Source organism: Passer domesticus, chromosome 1 (genome assembly GCF_036417665.1).
Source record: "Passer domesticus isolate bPasDom1 chromosome 1, bPasDom1.hap1, whole genome shotgun sequence".
NCBI lineage: Eukaryota > Metazoa > Chordata > Aves > Passeriformes > Passeridae > Passer > Passer domesticus.
Window position 1 is genome coordinate 137875076 of NC_087474.1, and position 23305 is coordinate 137898380.

The 23305-nt window shown below is 43.8% G+C and overlaps 2 protein-coding genes and 1 long non-coding RNA gene across 8 annotated transcripts in view; 1 reads left to right on the plus strand and 2 right to left on the minus strand.

The window, feature by feature from the left end:
- Positions 1 to 2883, minus strand: part of RAD54B (RAD54 homolog B) — a 63444-nt gene extending 60561 nt beyond the window's left edge. For 2 of the 4 annotated variants that reach the window (XM_064391769.1, XM_064391748.1), the window contains exon 1: positions 2840 to 2878. The gene's annotated coding sequence lies outside the window, so the exon portion shown is untranslated. Of the gene's footprint in view, positions 1 to 2627 lie in introns of all 4 variants that reach the window. The other 2 variants (XM_064391756.1, XM_064391762.1) reach the window with 2 other exon arrangements.
- Positions 2884 to 3016: 133 nt separating this feature from the next.
- LOC135282223 (RING finger protein 151-like) lies at positions 3017 to 22900 on the plus strand. Of its 2 annotated transcripts, none has more exons than XM_064391804.1 (7): positions 3017 to 3160; positions 7910 to 8018; positions 8967 to 9190; positions 10412 to 10551; positions 12307 to 12469; positions 14239 to 14359; positions 15317 to 22900. In XM_064391804.1, exons 3-7 carry the CDS (start codon positions 8985 to 8987, stop codon positions 15548 to 15550), a joined length of 864 nt encoding a protein of 287 aa, XP_064247874.1. In that variant the 5' UTR covers positions 3017 to 3160; positions 7910 to 8018; positions 8967 to 8984; the 3' UTR covers positions 15551 to 22900. The 2 variants fall into 2 exon arrangements, with proteins under 2 accessions (XP_064247874.1, XP_064247883.1); XM_064391813.1 differs by lacking the exon at positions 3017 to 3160 and adding an exon at positions 3654 to 3921.
- Positions 5191 to 12442, minus strand: LOC135282232 (uncharacterized). Of its 2 annotated transcripts, none has more exons than XR_010348511.1 (3): positions 12224 to 12442; positions 5967 to 6172; positions 5191 to 5866 (listed from the first exon to the last, which is right to left on the minus strand). It is a non-coding gene; the product is annotated as an uncharacterized LOC135282232 (long non-coding RNA). The 2 variants fall into 2 exon arrangements; XR_010348518.1 differs by having other exon boundaries at positions 5967 to 6190.
- Positions 22901 to 23305: the final 405 nt, after the last annotated feature.

Below are 23305 nucleotides of genomic sequence, written 5' to 3' on the forward strand. Positions count from 1 at the left end.
AAACAGTCAATTCCATTGGTCATTCAGGTTCATCATAATAAGATTAACATGCAGCAGAAAATTATCACTGAATTACAGTGGAAATTATTGCTCCACTTGAACAGTGGAAGGAATGTATTATAGATTTTCCCTCAAAATTTAAGACCATTATTCCCCTGAGCAGCCTTGGGACAAAAACAAACATATGCCAATGTTAATATAAAAAGTTTATTTTGCAACCAGTAGAAAAACTTGTTATAATCTTAATGCTTCAAAGTAGTAGACAGAAATCAAACAAAAGAAGAAAACTCCAACAGAATGAGACAGCAGCCAAAATGAAGAAGGCAAGCACAACATACACTACAGTTACAGGTTTTCTTCTCCATTTACACACATTTATTTTAAATGATCCCCCAACTACTGCATTAAAAATAAACCGTAATACAGATTGCAGAATCAAACATCTGCACCATCTCAAAAGCATGTTTGCATCCTGCTGCAACAGACTGTGAGTTTCTGCACCTTTTTTGGTGCTACTCTGCACTCCAGTGGCTTCCTGAGGCACAACCACCCTCCCTTCCAAGGTTTGCACTGAAGTAGTGACAGAGCACTGCCAGAACACTTTGCAAACATGCAGGGACTGGCAGCAAGAGTACTGCTCTCTCCCCATGTCTGCACAATTAGCACATATATGATGCTGTTACTAAGACATAAATCTCAGGGGCAAAATACCTCAGCTGTTGTCACTTCCACTGTGGCTTTCCACAAGGAAAGAAGCCTGTGTCTACAGCAGTTCACTTAAGTGAGGCTTACCTGACAACAGTGATAGCAAATGCAACCCTATGCAATAAGGCAGTAGCTTGGTTGTTATAACAGTATTTGTGGCTTGAAAAGCCACTGTGAGCACTGCAAAGGTGTCAGAACCTTCAGGGAGAGCAGACTGCAAGTGCTAGTGCTCAGCAGAGCCAGCTTCAGGTGCCATGGCAATCTGAACAAGCTCTCCACCCAACCCTACACTGCACAGTGGCACTTGGGAAGACAGCACAGGACACGCCAGGGCTCTGCATGAGGACTGTGCATAGCATGGCTGCAGTGCTACACCAACCCTGCCCCTGCATGTGAGGTTCTGTGGGACAGAGAAGCTGCACAATTCATAAATTGCACATATCCATGAATAAAGTGCTCTAATTCCTAAAACTATTTGGCCATTGCACTGTCATTTGGTCTAAAACCACAAAAACAAACTCATTATAAGATCTGAAAATTACCAAGACATTTGAAGACACTATTTTTGCTATCTCAGTAACTTCACTGTTACCAGTATTACCTGCTTGCAATTACGAAGTCCCTTACAGGTTTGTGGGTTTTAAAACTAAACACTGCATGTAGAAATACATATTCGTCTTTTAAAATACAAGCTTTCATAAAATAGAATAAAAATATGTTAAAAATATAATAACCAAAACGTTTACATTTTGTCCCTTTACACTACTACCCAACAGGAACAGAACATCAGGGACGTACAACAAACCACTGATGCCAGGTCTTTCAGATATAATCAGAGTGAGCGCAGCGAGGCAAGGAACAGCTCCAGACTACAACTAAATTAAGAATATGCAAATAAGCCCTTTCCTCAGAGACAGGCCGATACACCAGGGCACCTTGCACCCGCCTGCCTGTCGGTCTGGCTGCAGGGAAGCAGCTGCATGCAATGCAAGCAGCGCTGCTGCCAGCTGCTATCAGCAACCGTGCCTGGCAAACCCAGCGCAGCACGAAACCACAGCGCAAACCGCCTCACGGCCCCTCGGCTTTGTCACGCGTTGAATTCGGTTCGCTGCTTTGGTCCTTAAGGGTGCATTGGTGGCCGCACGGAAAATTAAACACACGCACAAAGAACTTGGAAGATTTTACACGCGCAGCTCAAGGCGGTGTGCTCGGAGCTCTGCTACAGGCAGCCCGGAGCTCGCAGGCTGCTGCGGGGGGCTGGAGGCGGCACGGCACAGCACGGCACGGCACGGCACGGCCCGGCACGGCCGGCACGGCACGGCACGGCACGGCACGGCACGGCACGGCACGGCACGGCACGGCACGGCACAGCCCGGCACGGCACGGCACGGCACGGCACGGCCAGCACGGCACGGCCGGCACGGCACGGCACGGCACGGCACGGCACGGCACGGCACGGCACGGCACGGCACGGCACGGCACGGCACGGCCAGCACAGCACGGCCGGCACAGCACGGCCGGCACGGCACGGCACGGCACGGCACGGCACGGCACGGCACGGCACGGCCAGCACGGCACGGCCGGCACAGCACAGCACGGCACGGCACGGCCCGGCACGGCACGGCACGGCACGGCCAGCACGGCACGGCCAGCACGGCACGGCCAGCACGGCACGGCACGGCACGGCACGGCACGGCACGGCCCGGCACGGCACGGCACGGCACGGCGGGGCTGCGGGCAGCCACAGAGAGGCGGCACGGCGCCAGCTTTCACCCAGCTGAACTGCAGCAGCGCCTGCATCGCCTTCGACACCAACATTCCGAAAAACCGCTTCGGATCAGAAGTAGCTGTAATGAACTTTTACAAGAGCACGTAGCGATAGGACAAGGGGGGATGGCTTCAAACTGAGGGAGCGGGTTTACATTAGATGTAAGGCAGAAACTCTTCACTCTGAGGATGGTGAGGCGCTGGAACAGGTTGCCCAGAGAAGTTGCGGATGCCCCACCGCTGAAGGCCAGGCAGAATGAAGCTCTGAGCAACCTGACCTGGTGAAAGCTGTCCCTGCCCGCGGCAGGGGAGCTGGAGATAGATTATTTGTAGGGTGTTTCCCAGGCCCCGCCCGCGGCTCCCGTACCTGCGCTCCCGCCGCCGCCGCCTCTGCGCTCAATTGTCCCGCCGCGCGCTCCCGGCAGCCCCGCCGCCCGCACCGCGCGTGCGCCCTGCGCAGCCTTCCCTGCCAGCCGGGCGCGCATGCGCGCGGGCCGCGCCGCGGGCCGGGACCCTGGAGAGACGCTTCCCGCCCGCGGGGGGGCGCTGCCGTGCGCATGCGCAGTGCCGGCCTGCGGCGTCTGTGCCACACACAGCATGGCGGAGCGGCTGCCCGCCGCGCCGCCGTCGAGCGAGGTCGGCCGTAAAGGGGAGCTCGGCTGCGCGACAGCGAGCGGCGGCGGGCGGGGTGAGTGAGCGGGGCCGAGCCGGGCCGGGCCGGGCCGGGCCGAGCCGGGGCAGCGGGGCCGGGACCCGGGGAGGGAGGTGCTGCGCGGGGCTCGTGCTCAGCGTTTGTCCGGGCCCTGCGGCGGGCCGGCGGCGGCGTCGCTGGCGTGTGGGAAGAGAACGGGCAGGGGTGTGCAGCTGTAAGGGCGCTTGTCCTGCCTGGGGCAGCGCAGCTGCTGTCTCGTGGTGTCGGGTCCCTCCTCCTGCTGCCAGGCCAGCTCTCTGCCCTGTGAGCAGGATCGCTGTCCGTCCCCGAAGCGCCTTCCCGGGCCGGATCCGGAGGCCTTTCCCTGCCGCTGCACGGAATTCCCTCGCACGGCCCCCGGGGGAGCGGGCTCCTCTCACCCGGGCCGGACAGCCCGGCCCTGCGCCGCCTGGGAGTGGCCGCAGCATTAGTTACATTGGAAAAGATCTCTGGGTCATCCAGCCCGTTCCCGTGGCTGACCACCCTTTCTGTGAAGGAATTCTTTCTGCTGTCCAGCCTGGAACCCAGCCCCCGCACAGCCTGAGCCCGTGTGGCCTCTCCTCCTGTCGCTGGTCCCCTGGGAGGAGAGCCCAGCCCTCACCTGGCTGCAGTCTCCTCTCAGGTGACCGATATGGTCCCTCTGAGCCTCTTTTTCTCCAGGCTAAACAACCCAGCTCCCTCTGCCGCTCCTCACGGGACTCGTGCTCCAGATCCTTCAGCAACTCCATGGCCCTTCTCTGGACTCCGGTCTGTGCAAGGCAGGTCATGGATGGCACTGTTCTCAGTAGGCTTTGCAGGGCAGCAAGTGTTGTACAAAAATGGTCTTTGTCAGAATAGCTACAGTAGTTAAGTAGTTCCTGGAAGAGGCCTTAAGTTGCCTCGTATTTTTTATATAAGCTTTAAAAAAAAAAAAATCAGTTGTTTGCATCAGTGTAAGGTGGTATTGCTGTTCATTTATTCTTACCCTTCTCTGTCCCTTTTCTCTTACACGAGTGTTCATCCAGCTCCCCAGTGTACCAGTCTGGGGAGCTGAGCTGAGGGAGTAGCCCCCCTCAGCATCCTTGACCACTGCTGCTGTCTGTCTGTCTGTCAGAACCCAAGACATCTCTCTGAATACCCTAAATGTCTCAAAGCCCTGGCAGGAAGCCAAAGACACCTAGAAATTCAATCTTAATTCATGGAGCAAATTGCCAACCTTATATGAAGAATTACAAGCCACAGAAGTTTAAGTAGCATAGTAGTAGCAATCACAGGGTGAAAAGAAAAATTTTAGAACAATGTACAAGGAGGTTTTAAACCTCGTACAAGAGAGTTTAGAATTCTACACGTGAGAGTCAGAAGTTCCAAGATGGAGAGATTTAAATGTACCCTATCCTTCTCCTTTCTTCTCCCTAGCATCCATGTTCAAAATGATATTAACATTCACAGATTAAAGTAGAAAGTCACTGTCTAACATAAATCATAAGTATTAAAACATTATTATAAACATAATATACGTAATTTTTAGTATAAAAGATAGCACCAGCCCAGAGGTGGGATGTGTGCCTCAGACCAACCTGCAAAACAAACCTTGGCAGGCCAGACAGAAAATGTTTGAGATAAAATATAATAACCTTGAGAACGTGAACCAAAGACTTCTTGTCTCCTTCTTCAGCTGCTGGGTGAGAGAAAAGAGACTTTTAACAGAGACACACCTCGGGATCTTCCCAGCCAGACCAGACCAAGAGGAAATCCCGAGATCTTTCTTCCCTTTCTGCCCTGGCTGCAGTTTCTTATCCCTGGTCATGTCCTGCTTGCACAGTCCCTAGAGCTTTTGCTGAGCCATCTACTAGAAATTCTAGCTTAACAAATCAAATCAGGGTATAGCTGTCTGGTGAGTTGCATGAGCCAGTTTAGGAAAGGGGCAAATTAAATGTTCTCACTGATTCAAAGAAGGAAGTGGAGAGAGGTGGGGAGCACATTAATTTGTGGATAGATAGGCTTGGGCTGCCATAAGAAAACTGCCAAAGTTAATTTTTTTCCTCAGTTCAGTCTTTAAACAGGTCAGTTACTGAGAGCAATGCATCAAGTGCCTGAGAAACCACTTGTACAGTCACATGTGAGGGGGTGAGCCTGCCCCTCTGGGCACTGATGCTGGCTTGGAGTGGCTTACAGTGTCAGAGTGGCAAGAAACACATAAAATATTGCTTCTGTATAGCAGGATTTGTGAAAATAAAGGCTGAAGAAATGTCATGTCTCAGTGTCACCTCATCCCTGGGCCCTGCACAGCCTCTGTTCCTCCAGCATTTCTGAAAATGCTGTCTTAGCCATGCACATCTGTAGTTCTGTCGTGGTTCACTCCAGACTTTAAACAGTTACACTTTGTTTTGTCACATGGAAAAGAAGCATTTTTTTAAAATCAGAAGCTACTGCAGATGCAAAAATGAAGGTCACTAATTTCATTTCAGTGTCCTGACTTTCACAGTGGAATAGCTTTGATTAGTGCCAGGTATTTAGCACGCTATGTGATGATGTTGTTGGGAACTACATCCCAGCTGTGTTCTCCCTGTTATCATATCCACACCAAATCTCTGTTTGAGGGCAGTGAAGTCCACAGCTCAAGGCTGGTTTTGGATGTGCATCTGCCTGGCAAACAACGTGGGATGACAACTGTTGAAAGGTCGCTTGATACCTCTGAAGTCTGGAGAAGATTTTTTTGCTTGTCTGCAGGAAAAAATATGAAACAATAAGAAGCAAATAGCATGTCATAGATTGTGTGCTCTCTCTCCCAAACAAAGAAATCTGTGCACAATGATTCCCTTACAATTTATGCACCCTCCCCTACGTGCTCTTCACAGGGCCCTTTTAGTCCAGTGGTGATTTTTGGTCTGGGATCTTCTAACAGCTTTTTGGATTCTCTCTCCACGTCCACGCAGGCAAGCTGTTAACTGTTCTTATCTTGAGTTGCAGCTTCTGCTGATGACCATGAGCTCCTTATCTTCTGGTCTGTGCTACTTGTGCACCTGCCCCCTGGTAGAGCATGGGAAGCTAAAATAAAGTCCTGGACTTAGGATAAACATTACTTAGCAACAACTAAAACATTGGTGTGTTGTCAACATTCTCATTCTAAAAGCAAAGCACAGCTCTGTAGCAGCTACTGGAAAAATTGCTAAGGAAATTAACTCAGATCCAGCCAAAAACATGTCTAGGACAAAAGTCCATAGCTTTCAGCCTAAGGCTTCCAGCAGCCCAAGCTCCATACAGCATTCTAAATCACAGAATATTATAATTCTATGTGACTTATTCTAAATAGAAGTTATTTGCTTAAGCTAAGCAACTGACATCTTCAAGAAAATAATTTTAATTTCTAGGTGCAATCAAAAAAGGAGTGTGACAATTGGTGAATTGTAGTAGAATTGGGAAAATAAAGTTTTGAGGTCAAATGGAGAAGAGAGAAGTTTCTGGGGATAAGCAGAAGCTGAAAATTATCTCATTTTGTGCTAAAGTGATCTGTACTGCCAAAGTGCATGACATTCATCAGATACTCTCCCTCTGCTTATCTCTTGACTAAGGTGCATCTCTTGAATTTGATAAGAAAATAAAACATCTCTGGTTCTTCAGGTTAGGAAAGTTCTACTGGGAGAAGGCTGGAACTTTAGTAGCAGCTGTTGTCATAGGTCCCAGATCCATGGCCACAAGGGTTCCAGCACCGTGTTTTGCTGCTCCAACATGAGTCCTGAAAATGTCCTGAAGAATCCCCCTTGATTGGATTTTTTGCCTCAAAGTTCCCATCTGCTCTTCATTTGAACTTCAGTTTGGCTGGGGCTTTATACATCCATATATATTTATATACAGAGGCACATGTATATAATATATATATGTTGTTGTTGCTGTTGCACTTCACTTCTCTGTTAAGCACAAATAAAGTTTTTTGTTCCCCATTTGATAAAAATAATTTTTCTTGCATTCTGTTAGTCTTCAAACTCGCTAAAATATGCTGAAGAGTGACTTGGAAGACGATCCTCAGGGACTAGCAGTGTTTGTGCAAAATCTAGCTCACAGCATCCACAATTCCAGTAGAACAGTAGAGCAGGACAGTAAAAGTACTTAGTTTTTCTCTGTTACCTGTCCTTGAAAGTTTTCTAAAAGCAGAATCCTCTTGGATCCACCAAACCACATCAAGGTGCTAGGTTTACAGTTCATGTTATCTAATCTATATATGCTGTTTAAGTCCTCTAGCATAACTTAAGAGGTTTAATAATGACATCTTTTATGATGTTTTAAGTGAGCAACCCTAGTTATGCTACACAGCAATGATATTTGCCAATACAACAAACTTGACTGTAATAGGTTTGTTTCAAAAATGAACTGCCTGTCATGACTGGATTAGAACAGGTTGATAAGGAACTTCCATCTTTTTGAGGAATATAATTTTACCAGATTTCAGTTCTACTTTTCAATAATACTAATTCTGTTGTCTTCAGTCTTACAAACAAAACTGGCTTCAAAATTGATCATTAGCAGGGTGTTCAGTTTTGTGATAAATATCTGCATCAGTAGTAATTGAAACAGAGACTGAAGATTATTTTCACCCTAAACTAGTCAGTTCTTCTGTGTTGAATTGTATGTTTTCAGTGGCTTGCTTTGGAAAACTTGGTTTTAATGGGCTGTTAGGACAGCATCTATTCAGTAGCTGGCTTGTTAGCCATAGGACTCAGTAACTTAGGAAACACTACTGAACCTTACTCTTTCTAATTTTTCTCATAGGCATAATAAAGCAGTGAAGAGAAACTGAAGGAAGCATTACATGCCTTACTGATAACTGTTTCTGAAGTATTTGGGCAAACTACATATATATGTAGTAAAATCTACAAAGGTAAGAAGTCTTCCTTTTCTATTTTATTTAGAAAAACTCTTTCATGAGTCTCAGTGGGTTTACAAAAGTAACTTTATCTCTAAAGGAGCAATGTGGAGCCTAAAACTTATTCTTTTAAGCAAGTTCTGTGGAGTCTTGCCAAATTCCACAAGGTTTTTCATGACAGAATTTAGATGAAGGCAGATTGCCCATTAGTTCTTCTTCACAAAGCTTTGAAATCCATTCAAAAGCTTCTCAGTTTTATAGAACAGATCATGTAAGAAAAGACAGTAGCTCTTCGTGGTTTCAGGGTTAGCTGCAGTTTTGGCTTCTTTTTCTTCCTGAATATTAAGTGTGTCTTTAAGCATGTGGAGATCTCATGCTGTTCCCTCTGAAATGGAGGTCTACAGTGACTAGAGAATCTTTTTTTCAGCATGAAAGCAACATCTTAAGTGATGTTCATCACTTAAGGATGAACATCAATCCAGGATTTGCTAGCTGAAAGTGCCACAGCTATTGTTGGTAAGAACACCGTTTTGTAAGTTTGTTAGGCATTATATGAAAGGTATTAAAATGGAAAGCAAACATTTGCATTTGAACTTCTTTGATGTTTCTGCTTTGGGTAGAATTCATGTAAATAGAAACTGTATCTTTCACAGTGGCTGCTACAATTATGTTCAATAACAGCATTCAGAAGAAGCGCAGCTCCACTGTGTCAAAGTCTTTGCTTTCAGAGTTCAGAATGTCGTGATAGAAAATTGTGATTCTGACATCCAGCAGTACAATTCTCAAATTCCCACTTAAATCTGAAAGTCTATGAAGTGTGTAAAACAATTCACATATTCACTTCTTTATTCATTTTATGGTCTCCATGTTTTTAGAATTGCTTTCAGGCCTCTTTGTGGACCTACCCATACAGATTGAGCACAAAGGTTGCTTTGTTTCTGTGTGTTTGGGGTTTTTGAGCAGGTTGAAGGTGTGGAGAGCATGGGTTACGACATTGAGCGCTTCGTGGGCTATGTTAATGAAGGGCTGTTGTGCTCCATCTGCCGGGACGTGTTGGAAGATCCGCTGCAGGCTCCCTGCGAGCACGCGTTCTGCACTGCCTGCATCCATGGGTGGCTTGTCCATCACAGTAACTGCCCTGAAGACAGACAAGTGATTGATGTGTCTTTGCTGCGACCTCTCTACAGGTATCCAATAATCTTGCTGTGTGCTGAAGCTACATGAATTTAGGATTTCTCCATTTTGCTTGCACAGCTTCATCTCCTGTCGATACTGTTGCTCAGGCTGTCTTTATGCAGTATGCCTGCAGCAGACACCAACTACTTACATGGAAGCACTAGCATTTTCTGTTTATTATAACTAACTGTTAGGGTGTCAGGATTTCAAAACTGAAAGGACACTTAGCTTGTTCTCCACCTTTTTATATCTTGAATGCTGATTCTAGATGCCTGTCTGGATATTTTTCTGAATGTCCTTTACAGCATCAAAACTTTTCCATACTTGATATTAGAGAAAGCAAGCAAAGCGACTCTGGATGACAGTCACTACACACTCTGTATCTCTTTCCTTTTCAGTCTTAGTTAGATGCTGTAGTGGGGTTTGTAATTTACAATTCCTGGAGATATTAACCAAATTTTTGACCTTCAAATCCTTTTTAAAAAAGATCTTTGGGCATAGGAGTGTCTAAACCACCTTGTCATGTAAATCAGGCTATTCTCACTAGTGCCTTCTATAACTGGTCAGGCAGTTGGACCATGATTGTTGTTGGTCTTTCCCAAGCAAACTGTTCTATTTTAAGCTGTTAATTCTTGCTAGTGTCAGAGCAAAACAGTTTCAGCAATAGATGCTACTTGCTATTTAACATCTGCATTATCTAATCTTGCTCAGAGTAACAGTTATGTATTTAAAGTCTCCAGCTACAGTAAATTTAACTTTGTTAATACTCATAACTAATTTCTCATTCCTGAGATTTTACTATCTGGAAGTTAGCTACAGTGTAGACAGAGCACTAGAGTGTCATTTTTAAATTGTTTTGTCTGTACTTACTGTAGTCCTTTAGACTGGCATGTTTAGAACCACGGAACTTAAATGGCAGATGAGTAGCCCTGGTGTTTGTAATTGATAATATCTGCTGAGCCAGTGAAAGGTCACAATTAAAAATTATTCAAAAATAAAGATTTCATTTGCTCATTTAAATTTGGAGACTGAATTTTCCATTAACATTCTTTTTTTTTGTTTTTTTTTTTCTGATATTGTCACTTGAATTCTTAAAAAAAGAAATAAATTCAGCTAGTTACAGTTTTTCCTAATGGAGATTAGAATCTTGCTTTCTTTTCCCAAAAGTTGAAAATACATATTTTTCAATAATGTTCCCAGATTTAAGAACAAATTATTTTCTTTGCATGTAGATATATGAAAAATGATTTAAACCGTCTTCAGCTGCATTGCAGAAACAGAGAGTATGGCTGTGAAATGGTTTGTTCTCTGGAGTCTATAGACAGGCATGAAAGGGAGTGTGAGTACAGTCAGATACCTTGCTCCAATGCTGGTGAGTAACATTCAAAGAAGTTGAATCCTTTATATTAAACAAACACGTTTGTCATCTTCCCATCAGTAGAACTGCAATAATGGCCATTATTTTTTAACAGAAATGCAAAGCTTTGGCATGATCTGTTCTTTACAGCAGTGTTTTTGAACAAAATATAATACCAGTTTATGGCAGTCATGATGATTAGCAACTATTTCTTATCCAAAAACGAACCAAAATTAATATTATGAACTTTGAATGCATGAAAATGTAGTAGTGCATTAGTTTTGCTTATGAGTTTGTTTTGCTGTTCTGACTGCATGTTTTGATGTTTGAATGGATGCAGTGGCCCCTGCAGAAGACTTAGGGGTCATAATTTATTTATAAAACACCTGGTTGCCTGGTGCATGTGCAGCCGTCAACTCTGTGACATGGCTTTAACAAGAATGTATCTTGGAAAAAAGAATTATTCTAAGCTAAATTCTAGTTAGAATTGAGATTTTTATTTAAAGCAAGGCTACACCTCCTGAGAAAGAAACATATCTCTAAAAAGGAACGTACTGTTGAAATTTCCCAGTTGAATTAATTTTAAATGTTGTCTGTTCCTAGATAAGGTTAAAATCTAATTAATGATGCTACGGGCATAGTTGAGTCTGCCATTGTAATTAATTATGAAATGATTAAGGTACTAGACCTGCTCTGCTAGAAGTTATAATTTTTCTCAGAAGTGACTTCTGCAGATGATTGATTCACCTGTTCTACTTCCTACAGAAACAGTAGTGTTTTACAGATTTATGTTTTTACACTGCACTGGGTGTCTGGTGTTTGGGATGTGAAGACTCTTAGATCTCTTCAACTCTGTCCCAAAAATTCATGGAGTGTGTTTTGAGTACCTCAATTACAAATCATTATATTTATTAGTAAAGCTCTTCTAGTACTCATTTGTCATTTTCTGGCATGGTTTGTTGGGAAGTTTCAATACTCCATTGTTTCGGTTTCCTTAAGTTGATATTCTCTTCAAATTAAATGCAAGTGTGTATTTCAACAAAGTGAGCCTCAACAATTAAACTACAACTTCCTGAGTTTGACTTCATAAGTTGAGACTACAAACTTCAAGTTTAGAGTGTTAAATATAGCAATAATTTGTATAGTGCTTATTTTTGATTCTTTACATTTTGTTTTTAATTACTACAGAACTGCAAAGTTTGTGTCCTAGAATTTCTGTGAAAATATTTCTATCTTTATATGAGTTATTAAATGTTCACAAATAAATGTTCTAACTTATTATTGTGGTCTAGTACATTATGGACAAGACCAACAAATTGTCTGGCAAACAAGTTTACATTCCATCTCACCCACATCTCTCTTTACTATGTCTTTGGACCTTTCTTTAAGTTTGATAGCATAATATTTTTTTACACATGTGTATTCTTTATGAATTCCAGTAATTGAAATCTATGATGGTAGCACAGGCAAGCTGCTGGTCTTAGTTTTGCATCAGGATTGTAATTACTGAAGTTGATTTAATGCCAGACCAGCAGTAGTAACCTTTACATAAAATACCTCCTTCCAACCTTTCTGTGTTCTCAGTTAATGGATAAATGTCTTAGTAAGACCTCTTAACAGTGTTTTTTGAGTAGCTACGTATGTGTAACTGTCATATTTCATATCCTAAAGAAATCCCTTCCCTCACCTTCCTTTCTTGAGTGTTTTTGTCTGGAAAGGCTCAAGTGCTTTAGTTGTAGCTGGCTGTGCTGCCTTGCTCCCCTCGCCCAGGCTGCACGGCGCGGGTCGAGCGGCGTCACCTGGACGGGCACCTGGCGGTGTGCGAGTTCCGGAGCCGGGCGTGCCCCAACGGCTGCGGCCACACCTTGCTCAGCGCCGAGGACTCGCAGCACAACTGCGTGGCCGAGCTGAGGACCGAGCTGGAGCTGCTCCGGTACAGAGCTTCCCTTCCTCTCGGGTCTCTCTTGGGCTGGGCTTAAAGGCACTGTATCAAGCACTTTGAAATTCTAGCACTGCTTTCTGGTATGTGTTAAGTGGTCCATTAATTACTTGATGATGCTAATGGGCCAGAATTTTATTATGTGTCAGCATAGGCTTTAAATTCTTGCCGTTTTGGTTCTTTTTTGTTGAGCATTGTTGCAGTTCGTTTAAGGGGGCTCCCCGGGGAGTCCCTAAGCTGTGAGTTCGCTGGTATCAGCCAGCACAAGGAGACTCCACACGGCTTCTGAGGGTGCTGATTAGATGAGGGTTTATTGGGGGTCCCACCCCCCGGAGCAGCATGGTTTCTGCGGGAGAAGGGAGGAAGGGGGAGGGAGGGGGAGAGAGGGAGAGCCTAGGGGAGGGAAGGGCCAAGAGGGAGTCTGGTCTCGCTCAGTTTAACAGGGAGATGCAAAGTGGACATGGAATAAGACTTGGGCCAATGGGATTGCAGATATGTGAGACTTCAGGGGAGGATCACAGCTTGGAATAAACCGTACATTTTCGAGGGGTGACACAGAACATATCATTTAGCTAAAATGTAACACCACAGGACATTTTTTTCCAAGTTACCGTAAATCTTAAAATACTTTGCAGTTGAACTTGCTTAAAATTGCTTGCAGTTGAACAGAATTGCTATTTTAAATTACAAAAATCCTAAGAAAATGGAAGCTGGCAATTTAATTTTTCCACTGGCCTGTTGTAAAGACAAAGCCACATTATTTAATAATTGTATTTAGTTTATGTTTTTACAGATTGAGAAGATTAAAATCTGTAATTATTTTGGCAGGTATAGGTAGATTTAACCACTGAAGGTCTAATTTTGATTTTTTTTTAAAGTTCTGGTAGATAAACAGTCAGTGAATATGACTCTTCTTACCAGCATCATTGTTTTCCTCTTACATAGGTTTCCCTTTTCATTATATTCCAGTTGTGCTTTTTTTTCCCCACTCATGCTCCTTCCCATTTGTATCTTTCAGCTCCTAAGTGTTGTGCTTTTGAACACTGCTGTGAAGTCAGGCTCAAATATGGTTTAAATGCATTGAGACACAAGTGATTCTGCTACCTGGTTTCTGAACTCAAAAGGTTCATGTAGTGCCATCTGATTTTGGCTATGGAGCTGTGTGAGTGACTAGGCTGTAACATTTACTGTATACTGTCATTTAGTGTCCACCATAAAAGTGAACAAGATTACACAGAGCCATGGAATCATTTAGATTGAAAAAGGGCTTTAAGATCATTGAGTCCAGCAGTTAATCCAGCACTGCCAGGCCCACCACTAAACTGTGTCTGTAAGTGCCTGCCATGTCCACACACTCAGGCTGTCTCACTTCCTTACATATTTAGCCAGTACTATAGGATTCAGACTTTTTATCTTGGCTGACTCTATTTCATAACACTCAGCAAAAACATACTGTAGGCAAACAGCAGAAAATCACTTAAAGTCATAAATACACCTGCTTGAGCTCTTGGAATTTTATTTGAGGAATATGATATGATTGTCCCTCTATAGGCTCCTCATAGGCACTTTAATGCCCCTGGGCACAATGCACTTCTTTATGCTGTTTTTCTTTTTAAATTAATAAATCATGCCTCTACAGAGGCATCCTGTAGAGCTTGATGGGAATCAGTTCAGTCTGCTTGGCTGCCAGAAGGCTTTCTGGATTTTGAAGATCATTCTTTTCTCTGCTTACAAGACTTAACAAGGAGAAATAAACTTTTTAGGTCAGAAATGATCTGCAGAGTGGAAGAGGCAAAACATGAGATGGAGTCAAGGTTAGATTCACAGAGAAGGCATATGGTCCAAAAAGAGAGTATTCTGCAAAATGAAATTGAAGAACTAAAGGTAAATACAATGCTTTTTTTCCCCTCTCTTAACAGTCTAGTTTTTTGCTTTTCCCAGTAGCAGTTTCTTATTTTGTAAATAAAGTCTCATACAGTGGAAAATGACATTAAGTATGGGAAGCAAAACCATCAAAGCCTTTCCAGGTTAGCTCTGTGGAGAAGCAGGCTGGATACTGTATTCCTGTGGTTTGTCTGCTTCAGGTTCACTGGAGCTCACCTGGGTACTCCACCCATGTTCTGTGTGTAACATTGTCAGCAGATCAATCTGAAACTGATTTCAGTGTCTAAATGTAGAGTATACATCACAAACCGGATGTAATTAAACACCCAGCTCCATTTTTAATTGCTGTGCAAAATGGCTTAGTCCAGAGCTGACACAGAGCCCTACTGCCAAGAGTGGTATTTGCACTGTGATCAGAAAGTTGGAAGGGTTCACAGTAAACTTCATCAAGTAACAAGCAAGGCTGTCTTATCCTTTTATTCATCCTCTTTTTAGTATATCACAGAAAAATTATTTCTAAAGAAATAATTTTTAAAAGCTTTATAAAGTTTTTAAAAATGTATTAGTTTACACATTTATTTTTACTGGATTTGATGTTAAATCCTTGAAGAATGTATCTGAACATAACCACAATCATATTTTATTTGGATTCTTGAAATAGAAAATAAAAGCAGCACATGGGTAAGTTGGTGTTTCTTATCATACTTCGTAAGAAACAAAATAAGAAAACTAAACATTTTTGGAAAACATATGGGAATCTTTAGAACAAGACTGTCCCACAAGGTGAATGCTGGATTGGGTCTCAAATTGTTGACATTTGTTACATTATCAAAAAATTATTTTGGTGGTTTTTATTCCAAAGACTCCATCGCCCTATGAGTGTGGCCAGTTTGACTTCATTGCACCATCATTAGAAGAGGGTTTGTTTCTTGCAGTAAATTTGTGTTTGCATTTCAGAGCCAGATGTCACGACTGATGTCAGATGTGCGGTCTCTGATGGCTGCGGAGCGGCAGCACCGTCAGGAGCTGGAGCAGGCAGAGCTGGAAAAACGGGAGTTGATGGAGCTGCTGAAGGGGCTGCAGAAGGACTGTAGATTGACTACTGCAGAGGGAAGCAGGAAGTCCAATTTCCGTCCTTTGACGCGACTAGAGAGTGTAAAAAGAAAACCTAGGGAAGTTACAGTTATCTAAATAGTACTAAGCTCAAAAATCATTTTCTTCAAATACTGGCTTCTGGCAAACTACTTTCTTGGAATGATTGGTAAATTTATATAATTTCTGGTTTACTAGGGTTTTTTTGAGGTCTAAATTACAACTGTATTTCCTTTGGGGCCATAAAAACAAACAGAAGATTTTTTTCCTGAGGGAATACTGGTCATTAAAACCAGTAATTGGAAGACATATTTTTAGCTATTGTTTTTATAAAAAGGGAAAGGAGACTAGATTTGTTCTCTCTTTACTGCATCACTTTCAGGAATCTTTCAACACTGAAAGCTACAGCTTTTTAAAGTCAAAAATATGGACTGTTATTGACCAGGAAGAAAAAAACATTTCAGTATCTCTGTTTGAAACAAAAAAGCAAATGTGACCATTTGGGATGTACTTAATTTGGGGAAAAGTGAATAGTAGAATTAGTAAGTCAGTAATAGAAATTAATAAGATTTTGTTTGTTTGTAGTCAGTAGAAGGTCTTATTTCAAAGGTGGAAAGCAAGCACTTTAAATTGTAATTCTTCTGCTATGTAACAGCTTTGGGTGAGGTTGACTGTTGCTTTAGAGCTTCTTCTCATTTCCGAGGCTGATAACACACTGAAGAGACTAATACTAAAGCCCAAGGTAGCAGAATAACCTAAAACCCTTTAAACAGATGTGTGAATAACTTTGAGTGTGTGGGAATGGATCTGCTTCTTACTTTAGAATTTGAAGCTTTTATATGTGAAACTATCAGGTATTTCTACAGGATCTTTTAAGCATAAGGCCAGTCATTTGGTACTCAATGTCTTTGAAGTACATGTAAATACCTAGAGTATCCTTAATTTTCTTGTGGCAGGTTTAAGGCTACTTGATATGCACAAGAGATGAATATTTGCACAGTCACTTGAGTTTCAGACATCTGTGTTAGTGCTCAGGCAGGCTTCAGGGAGTGCCAGAGCCTGGCGCTGGCATCAGAGGGTACCAGAACACCTGTGTGAGTGCAGGTAGGTCAGTGATCTGCTCTGCTTAGCAGTACTATCAAAGCAGGGGTGCAAGGGTTAAGGGGCGTTAGAGCATCTGAGGAAGAGGGTGGCTGATGGAGCCATTCTCTACCTCCCCTGAGGCAAGTGTACCAGTCAAATGCACCTCAGAAAGTGGAGGATCACTAGAGATGTGGCAGGTCTGTGATGCAGGCAAAACCATTGGCCCAGCTAAAGAGCATCTACACCAACACACAGTGTGGGCAGTGAGCAGGAGGAGATGGAAGCTGTTGTTCAGCAGGAAGGTTTTGACATTGTCACCTTCACAGAAGGTGGGGTGACTGTCATCATGGGAGTGCTGCAATGGCTGCATATAAGCTCTTTGGAAGAGACAGGTGAAGCAGGAGAGGTGGTTGGGTTGCAGTACTGTACAATAGGGAGTGTTTGAATTGTATTGAAATTGATGATGAAGATGACAAGGTTGAGTGCCTGTGGGTAAGGACACAGGGAAGGTCAGCAGGGCAGATGTCATGGTGGGAGTCCCTTAGAGACCACCGAGCCAGGAACAGGCTGATGAGGCGTTCTACAAGCAGTGGCAGAGGTGTCACAGCCTTTGTGCTCATGGGTGGCTTCGACTTGTCACATGTCAGCTGGAAATACAGCAGAGAGGAAGCAGCCTAGGGAGTTCCTGGAGTGTGTGGAAGACAGCTTTCTAACTAACCCAACTGGTAAATGAGCCTAACGGAGAAGGGGCCCTGTTGCTTGTGGGCAAAGGAAGGCTGGTGGGTGATATCATGGTCAGTGGCCATCTTGGGCAGAGTGACCACAAACTGTTAGGGTTTTCTGTACTGGGTGAAGTAAGGAGGGGCACCAGCAAAACTGCCTTGGACTTTGGGGAGGAGACCTTGGCCTGTTTAGGACATTGATTGACCAAGTCCCTTGGAAGGCAGTTCTGAAGAGCAAAGGAGTCCAGGAAGGCTGGATATACTTTAAAAAGGAGTTGTTAAATATTCAGGAACAGACTGTCCCCATGTGTGGAAAGACAAGTTGTATGGGGAAAAAGACCAGTGTGGTTAAACAGAGAACTTAAGCTGGAATTTAGAGGGGAAAAAAAGAGAATATATAATCTCTGGAAGGAGGGTCAGGTAACGTGGGGGGGACTATAAGGACATCACAAGGTCATATAGGAAGAAGATTAAAAGGGACAAAGCCCAACTAGAACTTGCATTGGCCACTACAGTTAAAGACAACAAAAAAAGTTTGTATAAGTATGTTGACAGTAAAAGGAGAGTCAAGGAGTGTCTTCACCATTAGTTGAATCCAGAGGGTGGTGTAGTAACGGGTTGAGGAAAAGGCAGAGGTACTTAATGCCTTCTTTGCCTCAGTCTTCAATATCAAGATCAGTTGTCCTCAGGATACGCAGCTCCCTGAGATGGAAGTTGTTGATGTACAAATGAGTGAAGCTCCCGTAGTCCAGGACAAGATGGTTAGTGACCTGCTGTGCCAGTTAGACACTCACAGGGCTATGGGCCCTGATGGGATCCACCTCAGAGTAATGAGGGAGCTGGCAGAAGTACTCACTGGCACTGGTGAGGCTGCACCTTGAGTGCTGTGTCCAGTTCTGGGCCCCTCTGTTTGGGAAGGACATTGACATGTTTGAGCATGTCCAGAAGAGGCAACGAGGCTGGTGAGGGGCTTGGAACACAAGCCCTGTGAGGAACAACTGGGGGAGCTGGGGGTGTTTAGCCTGGAGAAAAGGAGACTCAGAGGTGACTTTATCACTCTCTACAGCTCCCTGAAAGGTGGCTGTAGTCAGGTGGGGTTGGTCTCTTTCACCAGGCAGCAACTGGAAGAACCAGAGGACACAGTCTCAAGCTGCATCAAAGGAAATATAGGTTGGATATAAAGAAGAAGATTTTCATGGAAAGAGCAATAAGGTACTGGAATGGCCAGCCTGGCGAGGTGGTGGAGTCACCATCCCTGGATGTGTTTAAAAAAAGACTGGATGTGGCACTCAGTGCCATGGTTTAGTTGAGGTGTTAGGGCATGGGTTGGACTCAATGATCTTGAAGGTCTCTTCCAAGCTAGTGATTCTGTGAATTTGCCAAAACACTTTCAATCATCTATCAACTGGAGTCCTGCTTAACTGGAGAAGTTCCAGGTGACTGGAGATTACCAGATGTAACACCCATCTATAAGAATGGTTGGAGGGATGATCTGAGGAACTACAGGCCTGTCAGCCTGACCTCAGCTCTGGGCAAGGTTCTGGAAGAGATCATCCTGAGTGCCATTACATGGTACAGGCAGGACAACCAAGGGATCGAGCCCAGAAAACCAAGGTTGAAGAAAGGCAGGTCCTGCTTGACTGATCTGATCTCATATGACTAAGAGCCTGGTGAGAAGGCTGTGGATGTTGTTTATCTAGACTTCAGTAAAGCATTTCACACCATCTTTCACAGCATCCTCCTAGAAAAACTGGCTGCTTGGGACTTGGATGGGTGGACTCTCCAATGGTTGTGAGGCCCAGAGTGTGGTGGGGAATGGAGCTAAGTCTGGTTGGCAGCTGGTCACTAGTGGTGTTCCCTAGGGCTCAGAATTCGGGCCAGTCCTGTTTTAACACTATTATTAATGATCTGGACGTGGGGATTGAGTGCATCCTGAGTAAATTTGCAGACACCAGCAGGTCAGATGGGAGTGTTGATCTCCTTAAGGGTAGGAAGGCTCTGCAGACAGACCTGGACAAACTCGATCTGTGTGCCAAGGACAAGTGCATGAGGTTCAGTAACACAAAGTGCTGGGTCCTGCACTTGGCTTGCAGCAGCCCCATGCAGTGCTACAGGCTGAGGGCAGAGTGGCTCAAGAACTGTTCAGCAGAAAGGGACTTGGGTGTGCTGGTTAACAGCCAGCTTAATATGAGCCAGTGGGAGCCCAGGTGGCTAAGAAGGCCAGTGGCATCCTGGCCTGTATCAGAAATAGTGTGGTAGTGATTGTCCCTCTGCATTTGGCACTGGTGAGGCCACACCTTGAGTGCTGTGTCCAGTTTTGGCCCTTCACTTTAAAAAGGAAATTGAAATGCTGAAGTGTGTCCAGCAAAGGGCAGCAAAGCTCATGTAAAGTCTAGAAAGCTTGTCTTGTGAGGAGCAGCTGAAAGAGCTGGGTGTGTGAGTCTAGAGAAGAGGAGGCTCAGAGGGGACCTCTTCACTCTCTACAACTCCCTGAAAGGAGGGTGTAGCCAGGTGGGGACTGGTCTCTACTACTGTGTCTACAGTGAGAGGATAAGAGGAAATGGCCTTAAGCTCAGACAGGGAAGATTCAGATTAGATGTTAGAAAAAAATGAAAATTTCACTGTTAGGGTGGTCAAGTGTTAGAATAGGGTGCCCAGGGAGCTGGTGCAGTCACCATCCCTGGAGGTGTTGAAGAGTTGTCAGGATTTGGGGCTGAGCAGTGGTTTAGTGGTTTACAGGGTTGCTGGGTTGGCAATTGAACTTGGTCTCTTCCACCCTTGATGATTCTAGGATTCGAAGTTTGCAGCAGGATTTTTTAACAGACCTACAAATCAAGGAGGCATTTATCTATAAGCACTGCATGAGAAATCTGTTCAAAGACTTTCTCCAGACTTTTTACACAGCCTGTTCATGTTGCTTTCAGTGGTATAACTAAGCCATATTCTCAGCTCACCAGTGGACTAACTATAGAGATACCTGGCCTTCTGTTTACTGAATGTATTAAATCAGTTTTGGAGGCTCAGGAAGATGTGTGCAGGTTCAACAACCTGATTTGTTAATTTTATAGTTCAGAAAGCAACTGCATTACTGTGCATGCCTTGCTGTCACTCAGAGCAATGCTTATATAGCTAATAGCATAACCAAAGAGAGAGGCAGCAATCTGCTTTAGCACATAGTCTGCATTATGAAGATTTGTGGTCAGAGCTGTCTGAATTACAGGCATTAATAAATCCTTCTGACTTGCTGTTTCTTTTGTACCACTGAGGCAGATGTGCACATATTCAGGTCTTACATATTTAAAAACTGGTCTTGTGTATTTAAAAACTGACATAAATAGCTCTTTGTAAAGTAATTGAGAGTATTTGGGGCACTAGCAATCTCACCAATTCATGCCATAGCACATCTCTTAAGCAGCCATATTAATAATCTAATCCAGTAAACCAGTAGCTATGATTTGGGATGACCTTCATTCACACTAAATGTTCAGTGGTCAGTTCACTTACATCAATGTGTGTATCAAAGCAATAGGTAGGAAGCAAGAATGCTGTTACTCTGTTCTGGACAAGCAAGCTGTGAGTGTCTGTGCTCTGCGTGACGTTATTGCAGCATTCATGCTAATTTTCAAGCTTTTTTGCAACACCAGATTTCACGCTGTTAGGTTCAGTTAGTGCTTTACTGTGTACTGTAACTGTGTGGTTGTGATGTGACTTTACCTACTTTGCCTAATGTAAAGAAGAAAATTACTTCAAAATCCATTAGAACTTGATGAGCTGGATCATCTTTCCTGAGTCAGAGGGCAGTAACCCAATCTCTTCTGTTCTGACCACAGAAGAAAGCAAGCTGTTTGCTCTGTGCGTTCCCCATAATGGGATCTCTGCATTTGTTCGCTTTAGAAACTTCACCCACACATTTCTGACTAAATTCCTCCTAGTATGGGAAATAGGGTTTATTTAATGTTTACCTAGCATTTGGCCTGCTGTCTTTTTGCTAAGTGGTGGACATGAAAGTGTGAGAAAACATGTCCTAGGTGGCAAGGAAGGACTTTCTGCTCTGCTATCAAGCTCTGACAGTCTGAACTTCCAGTGTGGAAATGTGACAATGCTTTGGGTCCACCAGCTGCTGGCATGGGCTGTCAGTTTGGGTTTCCTTTAGCAGCAAAGAAGCACTTTCAGAGATGTTTTAAATAAGCACACGGTAGCTAATGGCATCAGGTCCCTCTGGTGACTTTAAGCTTTATGCCATTCTTCTGGGTTGGGAATGGGTTCTGCATTTCAGATTTTCCTCTGCTAATGAACCCCTCACACGGTGGCATTGCTGAAGTATCATCATCATTTGACCTGTCTTACAATTGACTAGACTGATATTAAATAGCCCATTATGTTAATATTTCATCTACTTCTTGCTTTTCCAGTCTCATGTATTATGCAGCTCTTAATGGCAGTTGGCAGCAGCCAGGGGTTTTTTTTCTTTCAAATAGTCTGTTAATCCTGTTCACAAAAACTGAGACTCCAAATATTGTGCTAGACTTGACGTAAGTTAAAGACATTCACTTGAAAATGACACTTCCCTAGTCATGATCATACTTTAGCATTATATGAAACACTGCTGAAAGTGCATTACAGGATTCCAGCACAGAATTACTGGCATAACTATTCTCATACTAAATCACACTTTAATCAGTTCCATTTCCTCACAAGTGGAACTGCTGCTCCTGGTACTTCGGTAACTGTGCAAATTGTTGTATTTTGAATTGCTGCTTCTGTCTTTGCAGCTGGAAGAGAGAGAGCAAAGAGAGAGAACAAGTGTGGTGTGACTGTTCCTTCGGCCCAAAAGCAGAGATGTGGCTCCACCAGCTTGTGCCACCAGCCAGCTTACCAGTGTGAGCTGCCAACATGTGGGAGGGAGTTAACATGGCGTTAGAATTAAATGGAGATTAAGTCTTTTATCCACAGTTAGGTGGATACACAATGTCACAGTACCAAGCCTGCGAGATTCAGAAACAAAACTCAGAGCAAGTTGTTGAGTAAGGTATATGGAACTTGCATATGCCAGAGTTTCTTGGCAGCATAGAAGGGAAGGGAATTGCACAGTCAAGCAAAATACCTGCTATGGTGATGTATTTTGACTGGCCAAAAGTGGTTTTATCTGAACTGTTCTTAGATGTTTGTATGAAGTAGCATTTTAATACTCCCTGGTTGCAAAAAGTTCCTACAATTTATAGAAATTGGTAGCCTTGCAAATGAAATTTTCCATGTGCTGTCCTCTTGGATGTTTCTGGCATGGTGCTTCTGTACAGCCGCTTTCCTTAGGAGTGCTGGTAGTATTGACAGGAGCAGTACCAGCCTTGCCTTCTCCCGTACTGCTCTCAGGTGGGGTACGGTAGGTCAGGGAGATTTTACCACGCAGAAGATGCCTTTATAAAGACCTACAATTCTATGCAACTTTCTATTAACTGGGTAAACATTGAACTGTCTTCCAGCATTATGGGTCACTGCCAGTCTATTTACATTTTCTACCTTTATATGCACAAGGATAAACCAGCACTTAACAGACCTTAATCTCTGGTGTGTATAAGAAATGGTAACACTTTGTATCACTTTGTATAAAAGTTGAACTAATAAAGGGTCTACACCATAATTAAAACACCTTGGTTCACTTCATTCTGTACTGAAGTTTGAGTACCATCTTTATCAGATGGAATAGCAACATTTAGGTACACTGGCCTGCAGAGCCCAGGAGTCACAAATGCACTGCAGTCACAGGCTTGGTGCCCTGGAGTAGGCAAGGCTGCATTTTTCCTCCTAGGGGAAGCAAGCAATAAACAAAGCAGGTGTTCAGTCAAACAATCCCTTCTCTAGATTTCCCTCCCACCTCACAGATGGGAGTTTCTGAATGGGATGAGTTTGGAAGGCAAAGCGCTGGCAAATATTTGAGAATTCCTGGAGTCCAACACTCCAGTCCTGCACAGGCAATAGGACAATGAAGGGGCAAGAGGGAAAAACTCATTCTCTGTCCATCAACTGCAGGAATCTTACCTCTAATGCAATT

Coding starts and splice junctions, on each gene's coding strand:
- LOC135282223 (XM_064391804.1), top strand. CDS start 8,985: ATGGGTTACGACATTGAGCGCTTCGTGGGCTATGTTAATGAAGGGCTG. Junction 10,552..12,306: donor GATACCTTGCTCCAATGCTG/GTGAGTAACATT, acceptor CCCCTCGCCCAG/GCTGCACGGCGCGGGTCGAG. Junction 14,360..15,316: donor ATGAAATTGAAGAACTAAAG/GTAAATACAATG, acceptor TTTGCATTTCAG/AGCCAGATGTCACGACTGAT.